This window comes from Littorina saxatilis, linkage group LG3 (assembly GCF_037325665.1).
Source record: "Littorina saxatilis isolate snail1 linkage group LG3, US_GU_Lsax_2.0, whole genome shotgun sequence".
Lineage (NCBI taxonomy): Eukaryota > Metazoa > Mollusca > Gastropoda > Littorinimorpha > Littorinidae > Littorina > Littorina saxatilis.
The window spans coordinates 68,728,817-68,756,610 of record NC_090247.1 but is presented as its reverse complement, the minus strand read 5'-3'; the positions used below and the strand labels follow the sequence as shown (position 1 = coordinate 68,756,610).

The window sequence follows — 27,794 nt, the reverse complement described above, 5'->3', positions numbered from 1 at the left end:
TCGATGTTAAAATATTTAGTCAAAACTTGACTAAATATAAAAACAAACAACAGTTTGAGAAGGAAAAAAAAACACAGAGAAAAAACCTGTATGCATGCCCACAATAGTGGTTTTTGTAAAGCAAGGGCTGATCTATGCTTTATTGGATCCCCCTTGCATTTTTTTTCATACATACTTTGACAAAAATGTAGCTGACACATCATTGACACCTATAGCAGGGACACTCGAAGTCGATTTGAACTTTGAGCGATGTTGAGACTTAAACCAGGGTCACTGCTGAACACTTTGTGCAATTTCTACCCTTTTTTTCCATTTAGTTTTAGTACTGCCGCCTTGGGGTGCCTAGACCCTTGGAGGCCATTTTGAGTTTTTGTGCATTTTGCGTCACGTGGCATGCTTTCTTTCTCTCCCCCCGTTTGGCTTTAGGACCCCCTCCGGGTTGCGTCATGCCGCCTAGCAAGCATCTCTCCGTTTCCACCAGTGTACTTTATCACAAACGAAACACTGACTTTTCCTCCTCGGGGGCGCTAAATGTCTCCAACAAGCCTGAGTCACTGCTGGGTAAGGACTGGTGCTATCACCCTAACACCCGTCTTTTTCAGGGTAGATGCTCATGTGTTGTATTTAACGTGTATGCATGCGTGTGTTAGAGTTGTTGTTCATCTCTAGTTGTTGAAGCTTTTTTTGCAAATAACTTTTTTTTTATAGAATTGATCTATGGTTCAACTTGCTGCAAGGCTTTTGTGCTCGGTTTTCAGTTTATTTGATCAATAAGATGATAGAAATGAATCAAGAACAAAATAACTTCTTGAACTTGTGATATTACTGCACACATTTGTGAGTAGCATTTTATGCCTGTTCTAGCGCCTCTTGACAGTTTTCGTGCCATAATTTTGGCAAGCTTAAATGTGAAAATTCAGATTCGTACATTGTAACTTTGGTTTTCATTTGAATCATGGGCACATGTTAGCCAAGAAATGTAAGTGTAGGGTGGCCAAACAGCATGACGAAAACAGTGGATGAAACTGAAGAGCCTTGTTGGAAAGTTTTGCCTTTGTTCAGTGTTGCTTGATGTTCTTTCCATTTTGTTTAGTGACTAGATATGATATTTGTTTCATTGGCAGAAATCTTGAACATTTAATTTAGAAAACAAACCCAACAAGTTCTGAGCTGAAATTGAGGACAGAACCATATTTCTGTTGACTTTATAGTCTGTACGTATGATCACAAGTCTAAGTCAATGACAGTATTAAAAAGGAGAACGTCTTAAACACAGGTTAATAATGTTCTATTTAAAAACAAAAAGGGTACTCATAAAGTATGACATCAAACAAACCATTGAGATGTGGCTGCATTCTTTGATTCAATTAAAATGAAGAAATTACTCATATTAATGCAGCCATAAGAGGTTTCTGCCAATGAAACGTTAACAGCATCTTCTTTTCGTTATTTTATAGACAGCGCACTTTTTTTTTGTTGACAAAGCCATGTTTTGATTTAGTTGTTATGATCAAAACATTGATTGCATCATTATTGCTTGATTGCAATAAATGCTGAGGATAGTGAAAAACTAAAGCTTTAGGATGGAATTTTGAACTTTTGGATTTTGTGCATTTGACACAAATTTGAAAAATGAAAGCATGCAATTGCTTGATCGCATGTTGGTGCATGAATGAAAAAAAGAACAGTTAATGCTGCATTAATGAGCTACTTGCATGAATGTGCATATGTACATGTTGTTTTGAATGGCAGCAAATATGCACAAGCATGAATAATAACCAGCGAAAGGATGAATAATAACCAGCGAAAGGAGATACAGTGTAGATGTGTTCTTGAGGATCTTTGCGCAGTAGAGTGTAAAGTGAAAATTGGAATCTTTCTAAAAATTATGCTTGTGAATTTTTCAAATTTGAAAAAAATACACTGTTAACGGTTTGATAGGGAATCGGAATGTACTGAAGAATTAACTCTACAAAGGAGGATGAGATGACATGAACACAATGAGAATTTAGGGACAGTAAATTGAAATTGGAGTATGGGATGGTATCTAGAAGGGTAATATTCTCAGGGAAAGGTGCATGCAGTAATACTAAAAGTAATACAAGGAGAGTGCAGGGATACATTTGGTGTTTCTGAGTTGTGCGTTTGTATGTTCAGGTGTATTTGTTTACTCAAAGCAATTATGTGTGTCATAAATTAGTACAGAATAGTTGTCAGTAAACTTTATTTACTGTTGGTTATATATTTTTGTACAGTGTGCTCCTTTTCTGTCCTGATGTATACTGGACCTCTAACATTTCTTTATCTTCTGTACCTTTGTGTGTGTGTATCTGTACTCTGTGTGTGACGTTGTAATAGACAGATGGTGCTCCTGTATATATATATATACTTCCCTATCACAATTATCAGAAACCATAAGAGAAAAACTCATTTTTGACGATAACTAGCAGCAAAAATCATATCTAAGTTCTGACCCCTGTGCTGATTTGCGCGTACATTTCTCTCCCTTCCCCTTGGGTTGTCTTCCTTGGCTTGGCTGGCTGGCTGGCTCAGCCCTCAACACGATTCCCGAAGGCCGTAGATCTTTTCTAGCGCCCTACGCCCCTCCACCCTCCCGGCCAAAGAGCGTCATGACCCTTAGCGCCTCGTCAGCGGGGTCAGGGACGACGACCGGAGGGGTCAAGCTGCGTGAGAACAAATCCCCGCGCAAGCAGCGGCCGGCCTCCGTGGGGACCTCCATGCCCAGTTTTGTCAACCTGGACACGTCTACGTCGTCGTCGTCGTCGCCTCGCAGCAAAAGTACAGACAGGCTGGCCAGAGGTAGTACTGTGATGTCACTTGTCAGTCACAGCCTAAGCCCCGCCCCCTTCCCCTCATATTCTGTGGCTCCCGACCCCCTACGGTCCAGCATTTTAGTCCAGGTGTGCTCTGTCCCCTTGGCTTTATGAGAATTGTAGGCTAGGGTAAGATTTGTCCAGTTCTTTGCTCTCTTCGGTTTATGAGAATTGTAGGCTAGGGTATAAGATTTTTCTATTTCTCTGCCCTTTTTTACTTCTCATGAAATTGAGGGAGGCAAAAATAGATTTTACTTTGTGTGGAGGATTATGACAGTTCTTTAGTTGTCTTTAGACAGTCTTGGTAAGTTGAAGCAACATTGCAAAATGAAGTAAGCGCCAAGAAATTGAAAATATATATCAGCACTTGTTACTCAAAGTTGACTCCAGTAGATTTGGCAGATATAAGTATTTGTCAAAACTGTAGTAGAGTGGATGTTTAGTTGTATTTTCTAATGCTACCATGTATTCTAACAAAGCTGAACAGAGCTTGAACTGGCTTTCAATCATTTACAAGAAAAGAATTTCAGCTTGAGTTTGCTTAATTTCAATCTTGTATTCTGCCAATCTTCATCATTTGATTAGCGACTAGTATGGTTAAAGGTTTGAAAATTTGTAAAAAAAAAAAATTAAAAAAAATAAAAAATCCCATACATCATTCATTGTGATAACAGTGCTTCAGATCTGAAAAGTATATGCTCATACAAATAGAGTTAAAAGGTAGTAGCAATAGGGAGGAAATGACAGCGTGGATAAAGCTTCTTAATTTCTTGTGGCTGTGTGTGTTTGAATTCTTCAAGAGATTAATTTCATTCATGTACCCAAGAAGAGAAAGGGTTTGGGTTTAACAGTGAAGACTGTACAACATTCACACAATTTTGTAGTCAGTGATTTCAGTTTCAGTGGTTGTGTCCAATGCTCTCTTCAAAGCACACATGTCTGGTGTTAATTTGGTCACAGTTATTTGTACAATAGCATGGTTTGTGTGTGTTAGTTTAGGACTTCTTTTTAGGAAAGCACATTATCTGTCGTTTCAGTTTTTCACTGGCTTTTAATACAGATATTTTGACTTGAACTATTAGAAGCTGTGATCACCCCGGTTTCCTTCGTCAAAGATAAGTTTCAGACAAACAAACTTAAAAACTACCCGACCCCAGCCACAAAAAAAGTTAGGAATTTTAACAGAGTGCATATAATCACACTGGCATAAACCATGATGCACCCTAAACGTTGAGAATATCTGTATATTCTTAGAAGTGTTGTGTACAGTCATATACCCTAAATGCACACCTTGTAAGTTGTATCAACATGTGTACATTTTGTGGAGTGAGACAATGTGTTCTCAAGATCACTCTTTTTCACTCAGATATCTGATCTGTCCTTGAGATTCATGTGTTTTTCTTTTATCTTAAACTTAAAATGTATGTGCTGAGTTGACTTGACCCAAGTCTTTATAGTACAGGTACAGAAATAGACCGTGAAACTTGTGTCATTTGGGTAATTTTCTATGTGTGAACACATTTACAAACCTTTTTTCTTGTTTTATTTCTTTTATTGATACTCTGCTTTTGGTACTAACAACTTTGTAGAGAAAACTTGTGTGTGTGGACCTAACCCTAGCTGGTATTTGCAGGGTAGTTGATGAGGTGGTGGGTACAGCGGCAAGGGGGGAACCTGGTAGAGCCGTACATCACTGTGTGTTTGGGTGGGGTTCGGGTCTGTTGTTTTCTGAATGTTTCAGCACTGCTTTGGTAAGCTTTACGTTTAACACAGAATTTACTTGCCATTCTGGAGAAGAGATTCAAGCTTGAAGAACTGGTACTGCGAACATGATTGCTTGCCATTCGTATAGGATAAGAAGTTAAGAACTTGTCCCGTTAATGTAGTTAATTAACACATAGGGAAGACTCATTTTGAAAAGAATGAATGTATCATTTTAATTTGTTTTATAGATTCTCCCTCCCTCCCACCCTGTATTTAGCCTGACATATTGATGTTGTTTAACTACCCTTGTTTATTTCAGTTATTCAAAGTGATATGTTGAATTTATTTAGTTGAATTCTGTATATTTCTGTTGACCATCCTGGTGTACTTTGTGACTGTTTCTAAATGAATGAGTGCAGATTTTTTAGAATATGTTCGGCACTGTAATGAAATACTATTACCTCATGAAGAGGTTGCCTTTCATGCCAGTAGAAACCTGAACCTAAGATGTAATTTGTGGGTCGGAGTCCATTTCACTCAGAATGTTCTGGAAAGCCCTTTTGATTGAAAGCTCTTTTACCATCAGCCATCTTGTTTTTCTGTGATGGAGTGCATCTCTGTGCATCGTTAAGACTGCGTCACAAAAAATTCTGTTTCATTTGGAATATTCTGGAGCACTTTTATAATAGAGACTATATCTGTTGCGTTATGATACTTTGTTTCCTGTGAACTGTCTTGCACAGCGTTCTGCTGCTGTTTTTCATGATCAAAACTTGAACTCATTTCCAAGAGAACAAGTTTACAGGTTTTGGTCGCTTAGTAAGTAGAGTGTCATGCAACGATTTCGGGAAAACATCTTGTCCTGCGGATGGGGTAAGGTTTCTACTGGTTGAGCTAGTGGCAACTCGACCTTTCGGACATGCTCGATGAAAACCTCACATTGGTCAACACCTGTACCGACCACTTGACCGTCTAGTCTTATTTCCTGTAGAACGCACCAGACCTCGAGGGTCGTCCTCGGCCCGTCGCGCGGAGGAGAAAGAAAAGGAGAAGGAGAACGAGAAGAAGCAGCAGTTGGACAAGTCTGGCTCCAGGATAAGCCGGAGTACTCTGGACCGTCTGTCCACACCGAAGCAGCCACCCGCGAAGAGCAGTGGGGACGGGAAAGAGGCTGGGTCAACGCCAAGGCGAGAGTCTCCCATTGCCAGGGTGAGTTTGTGGAGGGTGTTTTCGTTGTTTAGTGTGTTAGGTTGTCGCCTCATTTACGTCCGTGTTGTGATCTGTAAGTTATACAACGCTTTTCTTGGTCGGAATAGGGTAGAGAAAGTTGACTCAGGAAACTCAATATTGTGTGATTGTGGGGAAAAATGATGCGACATGAACCATCTAAAAAGCGCAGCGTGTGTGCACACGTTTTCGTTTTGCAGTGAGGATGTATTTAGAGTGGGTGACACCTACACATCTTCGCTCATCAACTAGAGGTTGATGAAAATAGGACAGACAAAGTTCCATCAGGAAACTCAATATTGGTTGATTGTGGAAATAACGGATGTGACGAGAACCCTCTAAAAAGAGCAGTGTGTGTGCACAAGTTTTCGTTTGGCAGTGAGGATGTGTTGTGAGTGAGTGACACCTTGCACATCTTTGCTCATCAACTATAGGGCTGGACGGATCATTGTGCCGCATTTCTCTGCTAGGAAACTTCTGTTGTCAGAAAAATCTGAGCTACTTTCACTAAGCTTTAACTTATAGTTTCAGTGCGTCAGCTTAATTTGCTGTGTTCTTTCATGTGATCAAAATGGAATTGAAGTTAGACCGTTCAACTGCACTAGAATCTGGAATCCCTATGCTCTCAAGATCTAGTGATATTTCAACATTTATGCCTGAGACTGTGTTGACTGTACAGTGGAACCCCCTTTTTACAACTTCCAAAAATCTAAGAAAATTAGGTCTTAAAAGGCAGGGAGTCTTTAAAGGGAGGTAAATGTACAGGATCTATGAACAGAACATCTGAGAAAGGAGGGTCTTAAAAAGGAGGAAGTCTTAAACTGGGGGGTCTTAAAACGGGGGTTCTACTGTACTTGTAAAACTGTTTGAATTGTGTTTCGAGTGTGTAAGCAGCGAGTCTTGTCTTTTGTTGCTTCAAGCACGCACAGGCAAGACTCGTTATAAGATTGAGGAGAAAAGTGAGTTGATAGAAACAGAAAAGTTTGAATTTTGTAAAGCTATGTTTAGTTCCTGCAAAGGCCTTGAAGCATGCTCTTGCATGAAGTAGACTCTACTTCCAGTTACAGTCTCCAGTTTGAATGTTGATTCTGAGTTGTGCGAATGTCAGCATGTTTATTCGTGTTAAGATCTTACTTTCACGTTTTGGTTTTGGTTTGAAAGTCTTATGTTCATTGACATTGTTTTCGAGTTGATATAACTTCACTTGCTTGAAGTTGGTTGGGCTTGTTTCTGTTCTTGAATTACAAGAGTTGATTTAGTGTGAATGACTCTGAGAGAGAGAGACTCAAATTCTGTAGTCTTTATGTAACAGCATGACATAAGGTACATGTACTATGTAATTCAGTAGGAATGCTGTTCTGAAGTGCATGGTGATCTCTGAAATGTGTTAAAACAACACATTCTCTCTTCTTTAAAAACTGCATTGTGTTTGTGCATTGTGTGTTGTTTGATGTGCTGCAGAGCACTCAGAAATATTGCTTTTGTGCAATGTCTTTAGGCAATTAAGTGTTTTTATAACAAGCAAGCAAGTAAGCATTAGCCTCAAACCAACCAACAGCCAACACACTCACTCATTTGCTCACTATCCTTTAGACTCCACTTAGCTGAGACATGTTTCTTTAAGATGAAAACAGACAAGACAAACAATTAATCACTCACTACCCTCCTTGGACATAATAATAATGATAATAACGGGCATTTATAAAGCGCCTTATCAGAAGTTCAAAGTGCGTGTCAACAATACATGTATACAATGTTATGTGTTAGCAAACAAAAAAACAAAAAACAAACAAACAAACATACAAAGCAAAACAAAAAACAAACATGCAAGCATAAAAAAATATTCAAACAAACAAACAAACAAACGAACTTCTGTAGACTGCTTGTACATGTGTTTGCAAACTGCACACTTGTGTGATATTGCTTTTGCTGTGACCACTTTGCCTTGTTGGTAAGTTTTGCGCCTGTTTGACGGCCTGTTTTCAGGTGTTGCCACGAAAAGCTTATTCTACTTCAAATCTATCTATGCCACGGAAGGTTTGTTGTGTAGTAATGTATGATACTGCTTGTTCATGTATCTTGGGCATGCTCACTCTGTATGAAATATGTATTGTTTATTTCAAGTTTCGCAGTATGGCTCAGCATGTGCATATACCAGCTGGCGTATACTACGCTCATGTCGCACTTTCCACCCCACCCACCCCTCCAGAAAAAAATCCAAAAAAATCGTTGTTTTGTGAGATGGAAAAGAGGCGTCTAAATTGATTTTACAATTCAGTGGAAAAACTTTTTAATTCCATCCCCTCCCCCCACCCCCCCCCATTTTTTTTTCAAGACGTTCAGGTATAGAGTGAAGGAGGTGAGGGGAGGGGGGGGGGGGGGTGGGTGGGGATGTGGTCGGGGATGAGGGCACCGTGTTTAGAAAAGAGGTGGAGAGAAGAGTTGGAATGAAGCTAAGCTGAGCCATACTGCTTATGAGTGCAGTGACTACTAATCACAGTTATAGTTCTTGTATTCTGGTTTTTTTCTGCACCCTGTTTGAGTGATTCTAACTCTGCATGAATCGGTTCAAATCTGTGGAAATATATTCTTCTCTTCAGTTTGAGTTGAAACACCTTGCCTTGGCACATCAATTTACTCAGAACTTAACTTTTTCAGGTGGTATAAACTATGGACTGAATTGCAAGTGCTTGGAAACAAATAACAGTACACTAGAAGCTTAATTCTGATTAAAATAGTTTCATGTAGATGTACAATCTAACAGCTGCCTGATACTTCTCACAATATTTATGATACATAATTATATAGTCTGATGCTGCATAACACAAGCAGTTCCTAATAACAGCTCATCCATGTAGCCTATCATATCTATTTCATCACTCTGTAACTGTATACCCGTTGTTCGTCTAACTTTAGCAAGCTCCATTTAGTGATGCAACCTCTTTAGTTGTAGGAAGAGGAGCAGCAGCTACAGTAACAGCAATAGCAACAACAGACCTGGGAACCCATACGATTTTGCTGTATTTTGTACGCATGATTGTCTAGAATACGATCAGTACACTCAGTTGATAAATAATACGACGAGAAAAATTCCTACACTACTTTTCTTCAAAAGCATATCCCAAAGCCGATTCACTATTTTGGCACATGATTACATGATTTTTGTGAGTAAACATTGATAGCAGCATTTGTTTTAAATGTATTAGTAAACTTAATTAAATGTGTGACGGACGCGTGTGAAGCACGTTTGAATCATAGATGTTCAAATGCTGTGCAGAGTACGCTCATTTTTCTGAAAATACACGAAGTTTGTTTGAGAATACTCCAAGTGCAAAACAGGGGTTCCCAGGTCTGCAACAACAAAACATTAACAACAACAATAGCAGCAGCTGAAACAAAAAAGAGAAACACAGAGAAGACAGACAGTTGGTTCAAAAATATCTGTTGTGATGACGGGCGCAGTGGCCTAGTGGATAAGACATTGGCCTCCTAATCGGAAGGTCGTGAGTTCAAATCCCGGCCGTGGCCGCCTGGTGGGTTAAAGATGGAGATTTTTTCTATCTCCCAGGTCAACGAATGTGCAGACCTGCTAGTGCCTTGCCCCTCTCCGTGTGTACACGCAAGCACAAGACCAAGTGCGCACGGAAAAGATCCTGTAATCTATATCAAAGTTCGGTGGGTTATAGAAACACGAAAATACTCAGCATGCTTCCCCCGAAAGCTGTGTATGGCTGCCTAAATAGCGGGGTAAAAACGATCATACATGTAAAACCCGTGGGAGTTTCAGCCCATGAACATCTGTTGTGTAGATCAATAAGTAAGTAGGATGTAAGTAGGAGATGGCATGTACAGTCATTTAGAAAAAAACAATCTCTGCTTGCTGCCATAGTCACACCAATGGCTCTTTTGCAACAACAACAACAACAAAAAATAAAATAAAATAATGGGTAGCTCCATATTGATTGTTTATGGCAGCTCGTTTTGCCCAAGGAGAAAGAATCATGAATTTCTATGAGGGTTAAACTTCAGAGGACTTATATTTGTATATTAAATGATCATACCTTACCTTTAACTACATTTTAACTTTGGGTATCAGTTGATAGGGAGTTTTTGAGAATTTTAACAATAATGATAGACCTGTGTGAGGTTCAACATTTTTTTTTCTTGGTTTGTACATGTATTACATTTGGTTCTAATCACATGCATGAATATGATATTCAATACCATGTATCACAACATGATATTTCATACACTTGGTTTCTGATTCTTCAGCATTATCATATCTTAAGTTTGTGTTGAAGTTGAAGAACACTGGCATTGTTATTTTATTTTGTTATTTTATTTAGTTTTATTTTATTTTGTTTTATTTTATTTTGTTATTTTGTATTTCATTTCGTTTCATCTAAATGATGTCACTTTTTTGCTGAAAAAAATATCTTGATCAGTGTAACAGCTTTTACCTGTATGGAGAGGGAATTTTGTGCATGCTTGGCAAACAAATTGATATTAATAAACATGAGGTACATCAAATTTGCCTGAAGTTCATTAAAGTGGTGTCCCTAATGTAAGACCCTGGTGATGAGAGCACACCTCTCTGTAAAGGACACTTGGAGCTGTCCTTATTAATTTAACCAAAGAATCCCTCTCATGACAGACCACCTGCAATGTAGGGACGTGCACTTTAGGATCGTCCCAAAGGTGTCCTTTCATCACAGGTACTACTGTACAGAGGACAGTTTCGGCTGTTGCTGTTGTGTTGAAGAAAGAAATAAACGGATGAAAGTTGTTTCATATTCAATTCCATGAAGTTAGAAGTAGTCGAAACATTACGCTCAAGCATGAATTAGTTTCATGTTCAATTCCATGAAGTTAGAAGTAGTCGAAACATTACGCTCAAGCATGAATTAGTTTCATGTTCAATTCCATGAAGTTAGAAGTAGTCGAAACATTACGCTCAAGCATGAATTAGTTTCATGTTCAATTCCATGAAGTTAGAAGTAGTCGAAACATTACGCTCAAGCATGAATTAGTTTCATGTTCAATTCCATGAAGTTAGCAGTAGTCGAAACATTACTCTCAAGCATGAATTAGTTTTATGTTCAATTCCATGAAGTTAGAAGTAGTCGAGACATTACGCTCAAGCATGAATTAGTTTCATGTTCAATTCCATGAAGTTAGAAGTAGTCGAAACATTACGCTCAAGCATGAATTAGTTTCATGTTCAATTCCATGAAGTTAGAAGTAGTCGAAACATTACGCTCAAGCATGAATTAGTGCTGCTGTAACTTCATTAAGTATGAGGTGATCATAGTGTTACATTCTAAGGCATGTGGCAAAGTTATGAAGCATGAATTAATTTCTCCAGTTTCTTTGTACAGTGCAGTCGTGTTCCATTGTTTAATTTCACCCTCAGCCCATCCTCAGTCATTGTGCCGGAATTTAAGTGCCAGTATCATTATCGAGTAGTGAGATGTGCATGATCTTTGGTAAAATAGTGGAATGAATCTCGTGTGGAAAGAAATCTGCAGTAAACTTTCATGCAGTTCCTGCAGATTATTCATCTCAGTTTGAATAATAACCAGCTGCACATTGATTTGAAGTGCATTATTTTGCATCTTGATATAACAACTTTAGAGTATTGCTGCCCTGAAATTACCAGTTAACCTGTAACTGAATATGTAACAAACATAATGTTAGACATTTGAAAGAATTTAGTTGTGAGAATCTTGGACTTTTGTTCAAAGTTTGCTGGAATTTTGCTGTGAATGTCTTGGACAGATTTTGTCACTGCATCTTGTTACCCACTGTAACATCCATGTCAGGTTACAAGCTTTGATTCAGAACCATCATGATCAGTGTGGATGTCTTTGTTTCTTCCAGAAGTCTTCCATACGAGAGAGGACCCCCAGAGAACCTTCAGTGGGTAAAGCGAGAGAACACAAAACAACACCCAGCGCTCCTTCAGCGGCAGCCGGCTCTGGTGGGGGTACAGCATCGCCCTCCACCCCCAGAGGAGTGTCACCTGCCTCCCGTACCCCGAATCGCACCCCAAATCGCGTCTTGTCCCCTCCCCTTCCCCCGGGGGCTGATGAGGATGGGGGGAGCGGGGCCGCACCCCAAGCTCGCCCCTCTCCCGCCCCATCCACTCCTGCCGAGAAGCCGGAGTCGGAGAAGCCGGTTGCAGAGAAGCCGGTTGCAGAGAAGCCGGCAGCAGAGAAACCATTGGCGGAATCCACCCCGCGTGCAACTCCGACAACTACGGAGAAACCATTGGCGGAATCCACCCCGCGTGCCACTCCCACAACGTCGGAGAAATCCGGGGGTGACATCACGGCGGAGGAGTACAAGGCCAAGCTGGCGGAGAAGCGGAGACAGGCGAGAGAGAGGGCGGAGAAGGAAGCGGAGGAGGAGAGGAAGAGGCAGGAAGAGTTGGAGTAAGTCACTGCTGGCACTGCTGCTTAGGCCTTGGGGAAGGAAATGTTTAACTCCCCTGAGTAATCAGGAGAGTCTTAGGAATGAGCAGTGTTAGGCTGTCCTGTCATTTTGTGAGTGTAATCGGACGTGACGAAGGGGAGTCAACTAAGCATTTGCTTTTCTTGTTGTTGGAGAGCAGGGCCGAGGTGCACGAGAAAGTGACCAACCGGGTGGGAGCCTGCCGCAGTGTTGGATTGGTTGAAATTGAGATTTGTTGTGATTTCAACGAATCAGACCCCGCGGTTTGTTTTCAGCAGGTTGGGTGGCTACTCACCCTCGCTTTGTGTATCTCTACCCAGATACCTTTTTCTCTTGCTTTGGAAGGGAATTTTTGTGGGAGAGCAACTACTTTTTCCTGTTGCTTTGACTGTGAGTGTACATTTCAATTTATAATTTGAAATAATAAAGGACTGTATGGTCATGTGTGAACAAGAATATTGTCAGGCACTGCATGAATAGTTGTGGGGATCAAAATAGAAACATAACCAGGCTACATTGCAAATATTGCAGTCTGTCCTTCATTTCGTTGCATCCATGTAGAATGTGTTGTCTTTGATTACAAACTGCATTGTGTTGGTTATAAATTACATTGCATTGTGTTGCATTTTCAGACGCCAAGAGGAGGAGAGACAGCGACTGGAAGAGGAGGAGCAGCTCCGACAGGACGAGGAGATGATGAAAATGGCGGAAGAGGGGCGGAAGGCAGAAGAGGAGCGGCTGAAGAAGGCCATTGAGGCGGAAGACGCCCGCAAGGCTGACGAGGCCGCAAGGCTGGAGCAGGAAAAACTGGCGGTCAGTGCTTGCACACATAGCTTGAGTGGTCTTTAGGGACTGTAGTTTTATTTTTTCGATTGCTTGACGCGAAAGAATGGACCGGTCTTGACTTGTTGCACATTTATTTCTGCTTTTTTTGTGTGCTCAAAGTGATGCGAAGTGCATGTACATACATTGCGGAACACGGGGGTAGTTAGACTATTAATATCTGCCTGTATCGTTTAGACTAAATTGTAGGACTTTTTTTGTAGCAAGGTCAAACGTAGAGCTCAAACAAAAACAGAATATTTTCCTGCTTGTTTGAAGGACATGACAAAATATTTGCAACTCTGTACCTATCTGTACTTTCTAAACTGAAATTAAGGCCAGGAATTACCAGGTTGTTGGTAGGTTCCTTGGAATAGTTTAATGAAGATGTTACTAGACCGTAAAATATATCGTGCATATATATCCATTTGTTGACAGAAAGAGGAGGCGGACAGGAAGGCGAAGGAGGATGCAGAGCGTCAGGAGTTGGAGAGGATTGAGAAAGCTCGCAAAGATGAGGAGGAGAGGCTAGAGAGGAAGAAGGTGAGTAGTGGAACTGTTGTGTGAAATGTAGTGGTGATAAACATTTAAATCTCTTATCTTGTTTCATTGACATGTTTGGAGAGAATTCATGACCAGTGTCAAGTTAGTATTACCTGCCACACTTTAACGGAACAGTATTAAAATGAAAGTGTGAGTTCACACCTTGTTCTGTTGTATTTTTTGTGTAAAGTTGATCCTGACATGATGTTTACATTTCAACTATTATGTTGCTGTACTGATTTTATGATAGGATTTTGCATTTCAAATTTCAAGATGCGGTATGGGTTTTTTTTGACACCATTTTGTCAGGATATTTTTGAGTTTTAGAAGCTTTTACTGTTTATTAATGAGTACTATTTATTTATTTTCAGCGACTGGAGATGATCATGAAGAGAGTGAAGACAGACAACGCAGGAGAAGGCGGAAAGGTTTGTTACCTTTCCACACGTCTGTTCTGTGCATGTTATTTTTTGGTAACTTATTGTTCTTGTGGATAAGCATAGACTTCCTTTGCTGCACGTTTAGTAAGATCAGTGTGTGTTCACATGTGCTTGATATGAGGAGGCCAAAAGAACAGCCAGACCCGGTGGAAACTTTGGACAACTAGTTGTTGAGGCCTTATGCTTCGCAAGGAGCCAAGAGTATTAAACAAAATTTATTAGCAGTAAAATGGTCCAAAAAAAGCAATATTGCATGAAAGAAATTGAAACGGTGATGGCTTGTGTCTCAGTCATAGAGGTTTTATAATAGTAGCACTATCAGATGGAAATAAGCGTGTTGCTAAAACAACTAACAACCAAGGACAGATGATGTATGGAATATTGGCAGCTGAAAGAGAATGTAGACAGTTATAGTCATGACTTTGACCTGCTTGAATGCATGACTCAGCTCTGTCTTGTCTTTTGATCCAGGAATCCTCCAAGTCTGTAACCAGCGAAATAACAAAGACTTATTGTCGTGACTTAGATTTACTTGAATGCATGACTCATTTCTGACTTGTCGTTTGATCCAGGAATCCTCCAAGTCTGTAACCAGCGAAATAACAAAGACTTATTGTGATGACTGAGATTTACTTGAATGCGTGACTCAACTCTGTCTTGTTCTTTGCTGCAGGACTCCCCAAAGTCAGTGACCAGCTCGCCCACAAAGAGCGTGGCATCCACGGCCTCCAGTGACGCGTCTCCCATGGAGCCGGACAACAAGACGCTGCAGGCCATGGCCGCGCACTCCGCCACACCCCAGGGGGGAGAGGACAGCCCTAGAGAAGACAGCCAGTCACCGGCAAACGGGTCTCTGTCACCCGTCACCGCCCCCTCCCCTGTCACCACCCCACCTCAGGAAACGGAGGAAGCAGAGACTGCGAAGGCTGATGAGAAAACGGAGGATGAAGACAGAACAGACGCTAAACCTTCCACAGAAATGTCGCCAGCGGTGTCCGGAGCTTCAACCCCCAGAGCGGAGACGCCAGAAAATGGTGCGGACAAGCCCAGGTTCAAATCCCCGCTCCTGCAGAAGTTGGTTGAAGGCAAGGACGACGCCGGCGGTTCTTCAAGTGGCGGTCCCAGGTTCAAATCCCCACTGCTGCAGAATCTCCTGGGCAAGACCAAGGTGGGGGCTCGCATGGGACTGGCCCAGGACCACTCCATCAGCACGCCCAACCTGAGCCAGATGGACGGGAGCGGTAACGGTCAGGGTGACAGCAGTCGTGAAGGCACGCCCCTTGGGGACACCATGTCGTCCAGTATGATTGACGTGGGCACTGGCGACTCTAGTCGCAAGGAGAGCCTCAACCGCAAGGAGGAGAAGGACGTGGACACCTCGGAAGGCTCCTCCTCCTCCTCCTCCCACTCCTCTCCCAGCAAAACCCTGGTCGCCAACGGGGAGAGTATACCTGTGTCTGCTCCTACCAACGGCTCCAGGCCAGAACCTATGGACATTTCCGGCACCATGGAATCGTCGGCTGGTCCAGGGGGGATGTCAAGCAGTGAGGCATCTTTCTGGAGTGGGCATGACAGCGGGGCAAGCTTTGGCTCGGAGGATCTCCGTACTGCCGCCCCGGCCGCTTCACTCCAAGTTTCGTTGAATGGTCACGGTCCGGTGGCTACGGTGCAAGGACAAGGGCTAGAAGACTCCAGGTCAGTGGTGTCTCTGTTTTTTTCAAAAGCAAGCAAGGGTCATTTATGGAGCTTTTAATTGAAAACACAGTAACAAAGCAGTCAGTGAGTCACAGTGTCTGTTTTTTGTTACTGTTGTTTTGATTCGAACATTCCATGAACAACCAATTCTTGTGTTTAAGTGCGTGCAAACACACTCAGGCACGCACACAAGCAAGCACGCACCCACACACACACCTAAAACACAAAGAAACAAAACAAAACATGTTGCCACTTTTGTTCCTCATCTAAATGATTCATATTCATGACTGTTATTCTATTAATCTGCATATATGTCAAGTAGGTACTTGAATTTATTGTATTTTACTTAACTTTGTAGGCTGAGAAAATTTGGATTTGTGTGTTGAGTGTTAGACAGCATTGTTGCTTCTGATTGTATACATATTTTTGTGCATGCACGATATTTGGCTCACGTAAGTGTAGCCTATGCGGTGCTAACTTTTGTCTGTCTGTGCGTGCGTGCGTATGTATGTATGTGGTAGAAACTTTAACATTTGAAGACGTCATATTACATTGACGTCACATTATGACGTAAGAGGGTTTGACGTCACGCGAAGGAATTACTGAAAGTCTCGGTCATTATTTTTTTGAGCGGGCCGAGACTAGTTGGCAGTCGTGTCCCTGCAAGTTGCAGACAGACAGATCTAGATCTAGTGTCTCGCTTTCTTGCACAGTTTCACCTACTGTATGCTCTTTCTGTGTGTGTGTGTGTGTGTGTGTGTGTGTGACGGAGTGATTGATTGAGTTTGTGTTACTGTTTGTCGATTTCTTACGTGAGCCTTGAAGGCTTCGCCTCTTGTTCATTTTGTGTCTGTGTGTTTGCCTGTGTTTCTTGTGTTTGAGTGTGTTTTCCTTCATGTGTTATAGTTTTACTTTTTACTTTCCCCATGAATTGTCACACTCGGTCTAGTGCAATTGAAATGAGCTTGATTTTCATTAAAGCAACAACGTATTTATATGGTGCAAAATCCTAACATAGTTCTAAACGCCTTCCAAAAATAAAAATCAACAAATCAGTTGACAAATTATGCAAAGTCATGTGCATGAGGAGCACTTGAGAGGCCAGCTGTCATCTTCTTGTCGTGCGCTTTGACTTTCTTGTCGTTCGCTTTGACTTTCTTGTCGTTCGCTTGGCGAGCACCATCGCGTGGATCTGTGGTTGGTTAAGGTGCGCCTGTTGGCCCAGATCCTCCGACTTCAGCCCTTAGGTTTCTTTCAGGGTTACCCGGCCCGCCCTCAGTTCCTGGCTCAAAACCCTAACCCTGGGAACACATGGGGGATTTCTTACCGGGGGTCCCACCCCGGGGCGAGAGCTTTTAATGCGGCTCTTACCCGCATGGTGTAACCGTCATCGGTCACGTAGGGTATTTATAGGGTAGTCGGTGCCATCTGCCAACCCACCCCGTCCTGGTAGAGACACCGCTAGTTGGTCCGGGACTGCTTATTCTATATTCGCAGCTGGCCCCCATAACTGGGGACTGTTCCCCTATCCGCCACCTGGGGACCCGCCGGGTTGAGGATAGTTGCCCCCCTACTGAATTGGAAGTAGTCTGTTCCCGGAGCTGTCCATCTACCCGGAAGGCCGGCTGTGGACGAAAAAAGCTTACCGTTGAGGTTTTCTGGGATGTTATTCAAACTTCACCTTTGAAACTGTACACCCTGCTAGGTTTTGATGACCTGCAGACATAATGCAAGTTCAGTTGATTATCGTCAACTTTCAAGGTCACAGTGGGATCGAGTTCGGGTAAAAGAATAGAAAATTATCTATTTCTCGAAGTCAAAGATTTATGAAGCTTTCAGGGGCTCAAATTTCAAGGTCACAGCAGGGTCATTTTTGGGTGAAAAATGGAAAATTGTCATTTGTTTCAATTTTTTTGAAGCCAGAGCTTTCGAACTGAACGCATTCTAATGGTATGATGACCTTCAGACATGACCAAAGTTTAGTTGACCCTCGTCAAATTTCAGGGTCACGGTCGGGTCAGGTTCTGGTTGTAAAACGAAAAGCATAATTTTCTTCAAAGTTGACACTTTTTGAAGCTAGATCTTTGAAAATTCACGTGCTTCCAGTGTTTGACCACTTCACATGACCCAACTACAGTATTGAAATTTCAAGATTGCAAGGGGTCAAGTTCAGGTTCATAAGTAGGAATTATCATTTTCCTGAGTGTTTATGGAGCTACGAGGCCAGATAATTTCTGAGTCATAAAACGGCAAGACGAAGTCGAATTGTATGAGCATTCATTATTTGTTCCAAACTAATATTCCAGGTTAGATTATGTGCAGACCTTATCCCCTTTTGTGTGTACACACAAGTACAAGACTATAATATGCACGAAAAAGGTCCTGTAGTCCATGTCAGAGTTTGGTGCGTTACAGAAACTCAAAAATACCCAGCATTCATCCCCCATGAAAACAGAGTATGACAGCCTTAATTAATGTTGGGGGATGGGTGGGGAGAGGGGGGGGGGGTAATGGCCATTCACATAAAAGCCATGAGAGTTGCAGCCCAGAACACTGAAGAAACAGGATGTACTCATGTAGAAGTACTGAAAAGTGGCTGAACAGGTTTAGAAATATGTAAGTGAGAGTGACAAATGAGACAAGCTTAGGGTTTGATCAGTGACAGCAGGAGGGAGAGATAAGAGTCATGTGTAGCTGATCTTGGTTTTGTCTAAGGCATTGTCCCCCTTGCTCTATGTAATCAGTAGCTGACCCTTTTTTATGTGGCCTACCCTAGCACTTTGTTTCAAATGTAAAAAGAAATAAAATTTTGTAGAAAGAACAAAACAAAAACAACAACAGCAAAATATAGGACAGAATAAAAACTTAAAGGTGGTCGTCTACATTTTGACTTTTTTCCAATAATCCTATGGTTAGATTTCGCTAAAAAGTTATTTCAGATGATGAATGAACCATGGGGCAAAAAGTAACAGAATTTTTTTTATATGTAAACAAAGTTTTTATTTTTTGGGAGCGTGACTCACGCTTCCAATGTTTACTTTTCTGTTTTCTGAGACCATGTGCTTTACCTAAAAATATCGACCAATCAAATTATTAGCGGCGCATGCGCAAAGAGTCATTTACGGTCCAAAGATGTCTGCCATCTTGCGCCAGTTACGTAAAAAGCAAAATTGTGATCGATCAGGGCGGCATAGGTCTGAATGTGTACATTTGGGGGACCAGAAACAACCCTGAGATGCAGCGAAGTTGGAATTAGGCGCCAAATTCAACCGGCAAGTGGCAAAAACACTATGATGCTCATTGAAAGTTACGTCGGGGGTGTGTTCAAAGTACTTTTGGCAAAATCGCAAGCAGGACAAAGCCCTGGGAGTTTTTCCTGTGGAAGAGCATGCTGAAACGGAATGTAAGTATACTTTTTGACATTACACCCAACCTTTACTTTGATCTTCCATTAACTTTACTTGTATATTTGAATTCAATTTTCAAACCTAGTTATTACGTTTCACAGTTCTGAAACAAAGCTTGTACGTGTACATTACCATTTCACTGTAGGCTGAAAGGGCGCGTCCGAACATTTCATACTCAAAGGCAGTTTGAAATCGTAAACCGGGCTTACTTTTAGATCTGGTTTTTACATTATGTATTCCTCCACACGTTTTCCTTTTCTCAGCTAGTGTCGTGTCGTGGTGTGTGTCGTGGGAAAGGGAGGGGGGGAGGGGAGTTGCATTTTTAGTGGCCGATTCTACTTCGGACAGATCAAGCTCATCCAGATGAATAGAACTAAAATGTCACATTTGTTTTAGAATCTATAGATCTGTTCTTAGTTTTTACGGTATAAGTATGGCATCAGCTACATTCCGTCTGCGTGTGCCTTACACGAACGACTGTTGGAAAAAATAAAGATTCTCTTCAGAGATTCATGATACTATTCAGTTTTAACCACCACGTTTTTACATTGTGTGATTAAATGATAAGGTAACGTGCATCTTCACGCAGTCGCGCGCGCGTGTGTGTGTAAGGGGGGGGGGGGGATATGTCTGTCTGTGCCCTGTGACTTCAACATAAATTGTGTGTATTCAACAGTAACGTTGCACATTGCAGATCTGTGCGCCAGGAATGTGGACAAGAAAGCCGCAGTTTGAGCAAAGATCTAACGGTAAGCTATTTTATTCGAAAGCTGTTTTATTCGAAGACAGCGAGTCCGTTTGTAAGCAAGCTTTTATGATGTTCCTGCATACAACCTTCATCGATGCTACAGGGATACGTGTTTCAAGTTTTTAACATTGAAACTGTGTGTGTGTATACGTGTACGTGTGTGTGTGTGTGTGGGTGGGAGAGGGAGAGAGAGAGAGAGAGAGAGAGAGACTGTGTGTGTGTGTGTGTGTGTGTGTGTGTGTGTGTGTGTGTGTGTGTGTGTTCGCTCTGAAAAAACGAGAACACGCAAAAATAAACATCGTATTTGGTGAAGGGTAACATTTTTTTTTCTCATAGCCTTTATTCATCAAGCTGACAGTGACAACATAATTAGGCAACACAGACAAATTAAATAGCATATCCACAATTACTATAACAACAAATGCAAGCGGACCAATAGTTGCAACAAACTTCAGGCTAAATAACATCAAAAAGAAAGGACCAGGGGAAAAAGAGAGATCACACGTATCTAAGAAAACAACGGTAACCATTTGTATGTCCGAATGTATCATTAAAACCACGATATCCACATCTTGCCTGTTCTTAGTGTCATGCAATCATGAGTAGCAAGTGGTGTCAAAATTGAGACACACAGAAAGGCACAGTCGTTCCCATGAAAACTTTTGGCTCACCATCTCAGATTTAGACAAGATTGTACATGAACAAAGACTTAGATTCGACAACCTGGCTGCTTCATGCGCAAAGTGATAATTTATTTTGATGTGTTATCATCACAGATTCCTGCTTGTGTTCGTTCACAAATCAGTCAATAAAAAACAATCACAAACTGCACCCAGGCTGATTAGTTGATGTGTTTAGCGATGGTCTTTTCAGGCCTGGTCTGTTCTGAGACTGTAAATCGAATAGTTTACTCGGGAAGGACTGAACCTTTCACATCAATATTCAACAAAAACCAACAAAACGTTTGAATAACACATACGAGAAGGGGGGAAAAATTAATTTGTGTGCTTTTGTTATCAGGGGAGGGAACCATCTAATCCGAGCAAAATTACCTCCCTTGATTTTTCTTACGTGATACATACATGTGCAAAGTGAATAAAAAGTGCATCAGTCACAAACAAATACAACTATTTAGCAGGATCAATTAGTACACTTGATGCATATATGAATGTTGATCTATTCAGAATAATAAATAATGTCCCGGCTGATACTCCCTGCTAAATTATCATTGATATCCCGTCGCGATATAACCTTCGTGGTTGAAAACGACGTTAAACACCAAATAAAGAAAGATCATTGATATTTGTGTTCCCTATGCACAGCGTTTGTTTTTCGGTTGTTGTTGTTTTGGTTCATGTAACGTTTCAGGCGTATTCTCAATACATTTAGAGAACTGTTATGGAAGCCTGAAGATCAAAGACAAAAAATGTAATTACCGTAAAATGTAAAAAAGAAAACGTTTTTTCCAATAGCTCCTGCCATTCTGATTGTGGACTTTAGAAGACAAATATACCTGCAGCCCGATTACTTGAAATGTGGCATCGGTATTAAGTGTGTGTGTGTGTGGGGGGGGGGGGGGGGTAGGTATGCAATATACAAGTGGGTAGATTTGTGAACCATCTGTGTGCCCGCTAGGTGGAAGACGTCCATGGCATCCATATAAGAATACATCGCTGCTCTGCCGATTCAGGATGAAGTCATGTCCAAGCCATTGTCCTGCAAGAAAAAAACACGTCATTTTTAGTCCATATATGCATTTCCGTGACTAAGCTTTGGTTTAATCATCGGCCTGATAATGATGACCTAGAAGCAATAGATTTGTTATAAAAAACAATTGAAAAAAAAGTAAATTAATTCTTTCATTCTTGTATTTATCAATGTATTTATTCTTTTCTTCTTTTTTTTTCTTGGGTGGTGGTGGAGGTTGGGAGGGGTGTGTGTGTGTTGTAATTATTTGTTTTCAAACCCTTCGGACAGATACTGAGACATAGCAGAATTTTTCGGGAATGCATAATCTTGCGATCAGATGTGTAAGATGGTGATTGTTCTACACTACTCGTCATAAAAAAACCTTTACAGATGCGTTTGAGGGCAGATCTTTATGATGAGGCCGTTTATCGTAAAACCAATTATATGACTGGAAAGGCCTTTTATGCCCCTAACTTATTCAGAAAACAGATTGAGTTTACATGACGTATTGTCGATACAGTGAAACCTACAACACACACACCCCCAAATCAAATTCGCAAAATGAAGGTTCCCGCGTTAAAATTGACAACAAATCAGAACTGCCAAAACAAAACATGTTTAGCATGTTCTTAGACAAAACAATCAAATTTGCATTCATATCAGTAAGTTTTGTTCACATATCTTGTCTAACATGGACGCTATGGCATGCTGAGCGGTGTAGGTGTCAATCCTCTCAGCAGGCATAAAAGGCAGTTTTTGAAGACGTTTTAGCGGGTAATGAGACAAAAAAAGGGTACATTTGAGTAACTCGCTAACGCATTGCCTTCAAACTTTCGGAAAGTTGTGCTAACACATGTTGTAAAGTACTTTCGGAATTTCAAGTAATTTGAGACATTAGGTCTGCTGTTATTTGTCATGTCAGAAACAGTTCTTAAATTGACGATAGGTTTTTGCTGAATCATTGAACAAATTTTATTTGTTGAAATCTTCAAGAACAATGACAGATGCGCCACATACTCAAATTTCATGTACATATTTTATCAGACATGGGTGGTATGAGGATTTCAACGCGAAAGTAGTTTTTTAAAGTTGACTCATTCAGAGCGCTGAGCGCAAATGTCGGCCTACGCATAGCAAAGCTCACTGCCGACACGCTTAACTGATCAATGGCTCTTGAAAAAGCATTTTCCAAAAATGTGTGTGTGCGTTTAAACAAGTGCGGTTTGAACAGCCATTGGTGAAACTGTATTAAATTTAAGGGTAAATTGAAGCTTTCATTTTTCTAAATGCATGCTAATTCTAATTTTTTTTTCTGTTCAATCGGACAGGGTAGATCCTTATTTTTAAAACTCTTTCTGGGATGTCGCATAACAGCAGAACTAATACCTCACATGACTTGAGATTTCGTGTGTACTTTACGACATGTGTTAACACAAATCTCCGAAAGTTTGAAGGCAATGCGTTTGCGAGTTACTCAAATGTACCATTCTTTGTCTTATTACCCGCTAAAATGGCTTCAAAAACTGCCTTTTATGCCTGCTGAGAGTATTGACACCTACACCGCTCAGCCTGCCATAGCGTCCATGTTAGACAAGATATGTGAACAACACATACTGATTTGGATACAGATTTGATTGTGTGAGCAAGAGTGACCCTGTTTGTTGTTTTATTATCTCAAATTGAAGAACAACTCATTTTTTGCCCACACAAATTGATTTGGTTCAGCTGTTGTGCCTAGCAGTGTTGTTTTTCCATTTTGAAGAAGACTGGGTGACAGGGTGACCCCCCAAAAATGCTAATAACTTCTACATCTGTTAACCGAATCACATTATATTTGGGGGACATAAACTTCAGCTACCGTGACACTTTCACAAAGGGGCAATTTTGTAGATCAAATGGTCAGACTTTTGTGCTATTTCAAAAAAAGTTGCCAAGATGTGGAAGGGTCATGGATAGGCTGTAGTTTATGTCCCCCAAATATAAAGTGATTCGGTCAACAGATGTAGAAGTTATTAGCATTTTTGAGGGTTGCATTTTTTTAAGGTCACCCTGTAGTTGCCAAAAAATCATCCTGACTGGGCCATTTCTACTGAATTTCCAGGATGTTGTTATAACATTTAAAGATTAATAACTGAAACAGGACACATTTCTAAAGATTTCATATAACGATTATCCGCCCTATCCGGACACGCCCATCACTTTTCAGGTTGTTGTTTTTTCATCATAATTTAAATGCATAATTACGGCACATCATATTCGAGTCATGTATAACGTATGGCGATTAACAGCAGTGTGCTAACATTTTTGAAACTGTTTCAGATTTTTAAGTACTATTTTTGTAATTACAGGTCTTTGACGGGTGGTTATCAACCTCCCTTCCCCTATCTTGGTAGTGGTGACAAACACACCTGGAAGGACATGTGGCTGCACTTGAAGTAGGCTCCTCTGGGAAGGATCCTCTGTTAAGGTTGCAGGCCATGCCCAAAACCGGGAATGGGAGCCGCTCAGCAATGGACAGGACCAGCTCCCCCGCGGTCATCTCGTTAATCATGTTCTGACCAACACAGTTAAAAGTCCTATTGTCATAAAATAATGTAATGCATTCAAATTTGTATCCATTTTATATGTTTTAATAGATGTAGTATTATGAAACAAGTGGCATGTAGATATAATTATAAGCCATGCGCACTTGACCGGCATTCATGAAACTTTGTGGAATTATCATCCCATATCTCAGGCCAATGTACACCAAATTTGAAGTAAGTTGTAGAAGTAATTCATGAGTTATCAGCATTTTTTTTTTTTTTTTTTTGGGGGGGGGTTACTTTGTACATGTTTGTGTGTGTGCTTTATGCATTCAGATGTATACACATGTAAGAGTGTATGCATTAAATAAGTTGGTATATAATTAAAATTCTTTTGTTAATAAATTGTGTCTCGACTGATTGATGGGATTGTCGATTCTGTAAGTATCCTTTTAAACAGCAAACGGAAGTATAGTGTGTCACCACTCTCTCTCTCTCTCTCTCTCTCTCTCTCTCTCTCTCTCTCTCTCTCTCTCTCTCTCTCTCTCTCTCTCTCTCTCTCTCTCTTTCTCTCATATGCACACACACAAACACACACACACACACACACACACACACACACACACGCATTTACAATATACAGCCCATACTTGAATAACAGATTAACATAAGCACTCAAGCAATAACAGAGAGAAGAAATCTTCAAACCATTACATTTGTAACTACACAAACTCACTGTAAGACTAAGAGACTGGATCTTTCTTCCCGATAACTCTTGGCGGCAGCTTCTTGAGTAGCTGTCCGCATGCGGACTCTCTGTGTCCCCGATTGCGCTGACAAACAATGTAACACTGCCGCACCTGCTGGCCCTGCCCTGCCTCTTCTGACCGGTGGAGACGATGCTTAGCTCAGAGTTGAGACATGAGATAAGCGTACTGTGTTCGACCTGAGTATCGAAATGGACAGCTTTTACAGAAAAAAAAGAAACAACAAAACAAAAGTGTTAAAAGACACAGTCTAAGAAATGGACAAACGGTTATACTTGACGGACATGAATCATAAGTGAATAAAATACGTGGCTTATACCTACCATGCAATACAGTACAGTATTAGTTTATTTATGCCATAAGGGGCAAATGTATATAATGAGTTACACGTTTGGCATTTTTAAGAACTATAAATGCATACATGAATCGTCTAAAACATGATCAGGTATAAGAAAACAAACACGTACAGATACTCCGATTCACACAATCACTCGTACTACCACGTGAATGTCACACACACGCACGCACGCGCGCACGCACGTACGTACACACACACATGCACACACACACACACATCCACAGACATACGCACGCACATTTTACACATACAAACAAACACGCACATTTTACACACATACGGCACACACATAGACATAAGAAATACAAAAATAAAAACCAGCTGCATTCTAAGATTCGACCGGAGAATCTAGATCTCCGATTCAACTGATTCAGTTAGATCTGTAGTTGTTAGTCTTGCAGGAAAATCAATGGCGATTCTGACATCGGTGTTGCGGGTACTAGACTAGTCTACGTAAACTCATTAAAAATGAAAGCACACAAATCAAGGACTCTTGTTGGAAAATACAATTGTTTTTGATTCCGATCCTTATTTTGTAGTCGAAATATTTTGTGTGTGCAGAAATACAAATTTAGATCGATTGCAAGCGTTTTAGATTTCATTGTCAGTGTACGTGTGTCACTGTCGGAACTGTGCCTCTCGAAACATTGATTGAGTTAGTGTTAGACCTATGCTTTTGCTTTATTTTTATGATGACTCCTTAATTCCTGAACCGAATCATTAAGCAGAGCCTCTTTGTAAACCGCCATCAAACATAAAGTACCGTAATGTGCAATGCTGTAAGCGTAAAACTGACTTTTGAGAGGTTCCCTGAAATGCGTCAACTCGGCTAAGATTTGATATCTACGAATGACGAACACAGTACGTGAACAGAGCAAACACATTGCTTGAAACTGTTTTGGTGCATTATGAAGCCTTGTTTGCAGCCACTTAAAAGTCTTATACGACAAGAATGTATTGCATAATTGATAAAAAGAACTTACCAGAGAACTTTCGTCAAGGCAGCGGCTGCTCACCGCTAGGAATTCTGGGTGGTTAAGCACTTTGAAAACTTCCGGTTTACATTATGTTCCAAATAAGGATATCCTACTACGATTATGTTCCAAATAAGGATATCCTACTACGATGGAATACATCAATGAATTTTCAAACGGCTACACTTGCTCCGTCCTTTCTGATCGGAGGGGGGTGTTTTTTTGAAAGTGTTAGTGAATGGATTAAACATTATAGCGGTCAAATCTCAATTTCTGTGAGAAAATGTAGACGAGGACCTTTAAGACTTGTGTTCACCTGAATGTTCGAAAAACCCTTAATAGGAATGTTACTGGCATGATCTGGGGGAAAAAATAAAACAAAACAAAATTTTGTAAACAAGTTTTAGTTGATAATAACTTCCCAATTTTGAAAAATGGATGAAAAGGTGGAGTTGGGAGTTTATTGAAACTTTCATGCAAGCTAGACCTGAATTGTTAAAGTTATCAATAAACAGACTCACAGGCAAATTTACAGGTATTTTATTAATGTGCAAAACGGGCTTTCTTTCTTTAGTCCTTTTCTGCGCAGCTTACAATGATGTAGCTGTAGAGACCAGAGGGACTATGTTCATAAATTGCCATGGCAATTCAGACTTTATATCAATAGCTGAGTGGCGGGCTGCAGTGTCAGGCTGAGTGGCGGGCTGAGTGATGTGGCAGCCAAGCTGTTACCCAGGCCTGCTTTGAGCACCCAGTGGACAGCTCTTCAGTAGTCAGGGGAAGAGAGAACTGAATATGACAACTGCTGTAAATATCATTGCTAAATAGCGAGTGGTATTGTGGACCCCCTCCCCTTTTAAGATACCCGTTTTAATATGTCAGATACCCCCTCCCCTCCTTTTCAAGACCTTACATTTTCAGATTTTCTGTGACTATAATGGTTGTAATGTAAATTGACCTATATGTTAAGACTCTCCCATTTTAAGACCAGTTTTTCAGAGATTTGTTTGGAGGTGTTAAATGGGTGTTTCACTGTACTACAGATAGATTCAAAACTGTCACAGAAAACTGATCAGCCAGTCAAAGTTTGAGTCTGTGTGCTGCGAGACAGTCTCTTTGCTTCAGTTTAGATGTGTAAGGCCCCAAAAAATAAATAGTCTGTTTACGGTAACCCGACCGACCCTATTTTTTTCGCGCGACCCTAGACTTTTTTTTGGCATTTGGGGGGTTTTTTTGTGCAAAATAACGTAAAAATATGGTTTTTTGGAAGGGGAAAAAAAAAAATCCTGAGCTACTGACCCTATTTTTTTGGCCTATGTTACCGTAAACAGACTTTTTTTTTTTTTGGCCTAAACAAAATGAACATGCATGGTAGCGGTTGGACTATTTGCCGGGTTTCATGCTTTGTCTTCTTAATTCATAGAGGGCGTGCAGTAGTGAAGAAAGGAGAGAGTGTTTACATTGTCACTGAACAGTTCTCAGAGACTCACTGGCATTGCAGCATTCTTTATCTACGGTGCAGCATAGTTTGCAACTGCAGCCATATCACCCAGGTGACAAAGGTGTTGTTAAGAATTGGTGTCAACTCTTTCATAAACAGTCCTTTTA

The 27,794-nt window shown here is 40.8% G+C and overlaps 1 protein-coding gene and 2 long non-coding RNA genes across 17 annotated transcripts in view; 2 read left to right on the top strand and 1 right to left on the bottom strand.

Moving 5' to 3' along the window:
- Window positions 1-27,794, top strand: part of LOC138963087 (ensconsin-like) — a 109,170-nt gene that overhangs the window by 73,856 nt on the left and 7,520 nt on the right. For 5 of the 15 annotated variants that reach the window (XM_070335093.1, XM_070335095.1, XM_070335100.1 and 2 more), the window contains 10 exons: window positions 427-561; window positions 2,554-2,820; window positions 5,530-5,747; window positions 6,686-6,724; window positions 7,752-7,802; window positions 11,646-12,199; window positions 12,851-13,031; window positions 13,479-13,583; window positions 13,955-14,011; window positions 14,697-15,718. In XM_070335093.1, coding sequence (XP_070191194.1) covers window positions 427-561; window positions 2,554-2,820; window positions 5,530-5,747; window positions 6,686-6,724; window positions 7,752-7,802; window positions 11,646-12,199; window positions 12,851-13,031; window positions 13,479-13,583; window positions 13,955-14,011; window positions 14,697-15,718 — 2,629 coding nt within the window. The remainder of the gene's footprint in view (window positions 1-426; window positions 562-2,553; window positions 2,821-5,529; window positions 5,748-6,685; window positions 6,725-7,751; window positions 7,803-11,645; window positions 12,200-12,850; window positions 13,032-13,478; window positions 13,584-13,954; window positions 14,012-14,696; window positions 15,719-27,794) is intronic. The other 10 variants (XM_070335098.1, XM_070335104.1, XM_070335105.1 and 7 more) reach the window with 6 other exon arrangements.
- On the top strand, window positions 18,759-24,045 carry LOC138963090 (uncharacterized). Its single transcript, XR_011454708.1, has 3 exons — window positions 18,759-19,121; window positions 19,820-19,874; window positions 23,911-24,045. It is a non-coding gene; the product is annotated as an uncharacterized lncRNA (long non-coding RNA).
- Window positions 20,181-26,486, bottom strand: LOC138963089 (uncharacterized). The gene is made up of 3 exons (XR_011454707.1): window positions 24,824-26,486; window positions 23,971-24,116; window positions 20,181-21,589 (listed from the first exon to the last, which is right to left on the bottom strand). It is a non-coding gene; the product is annotated as an uncharacterized lncRNA (long non-coding RNA).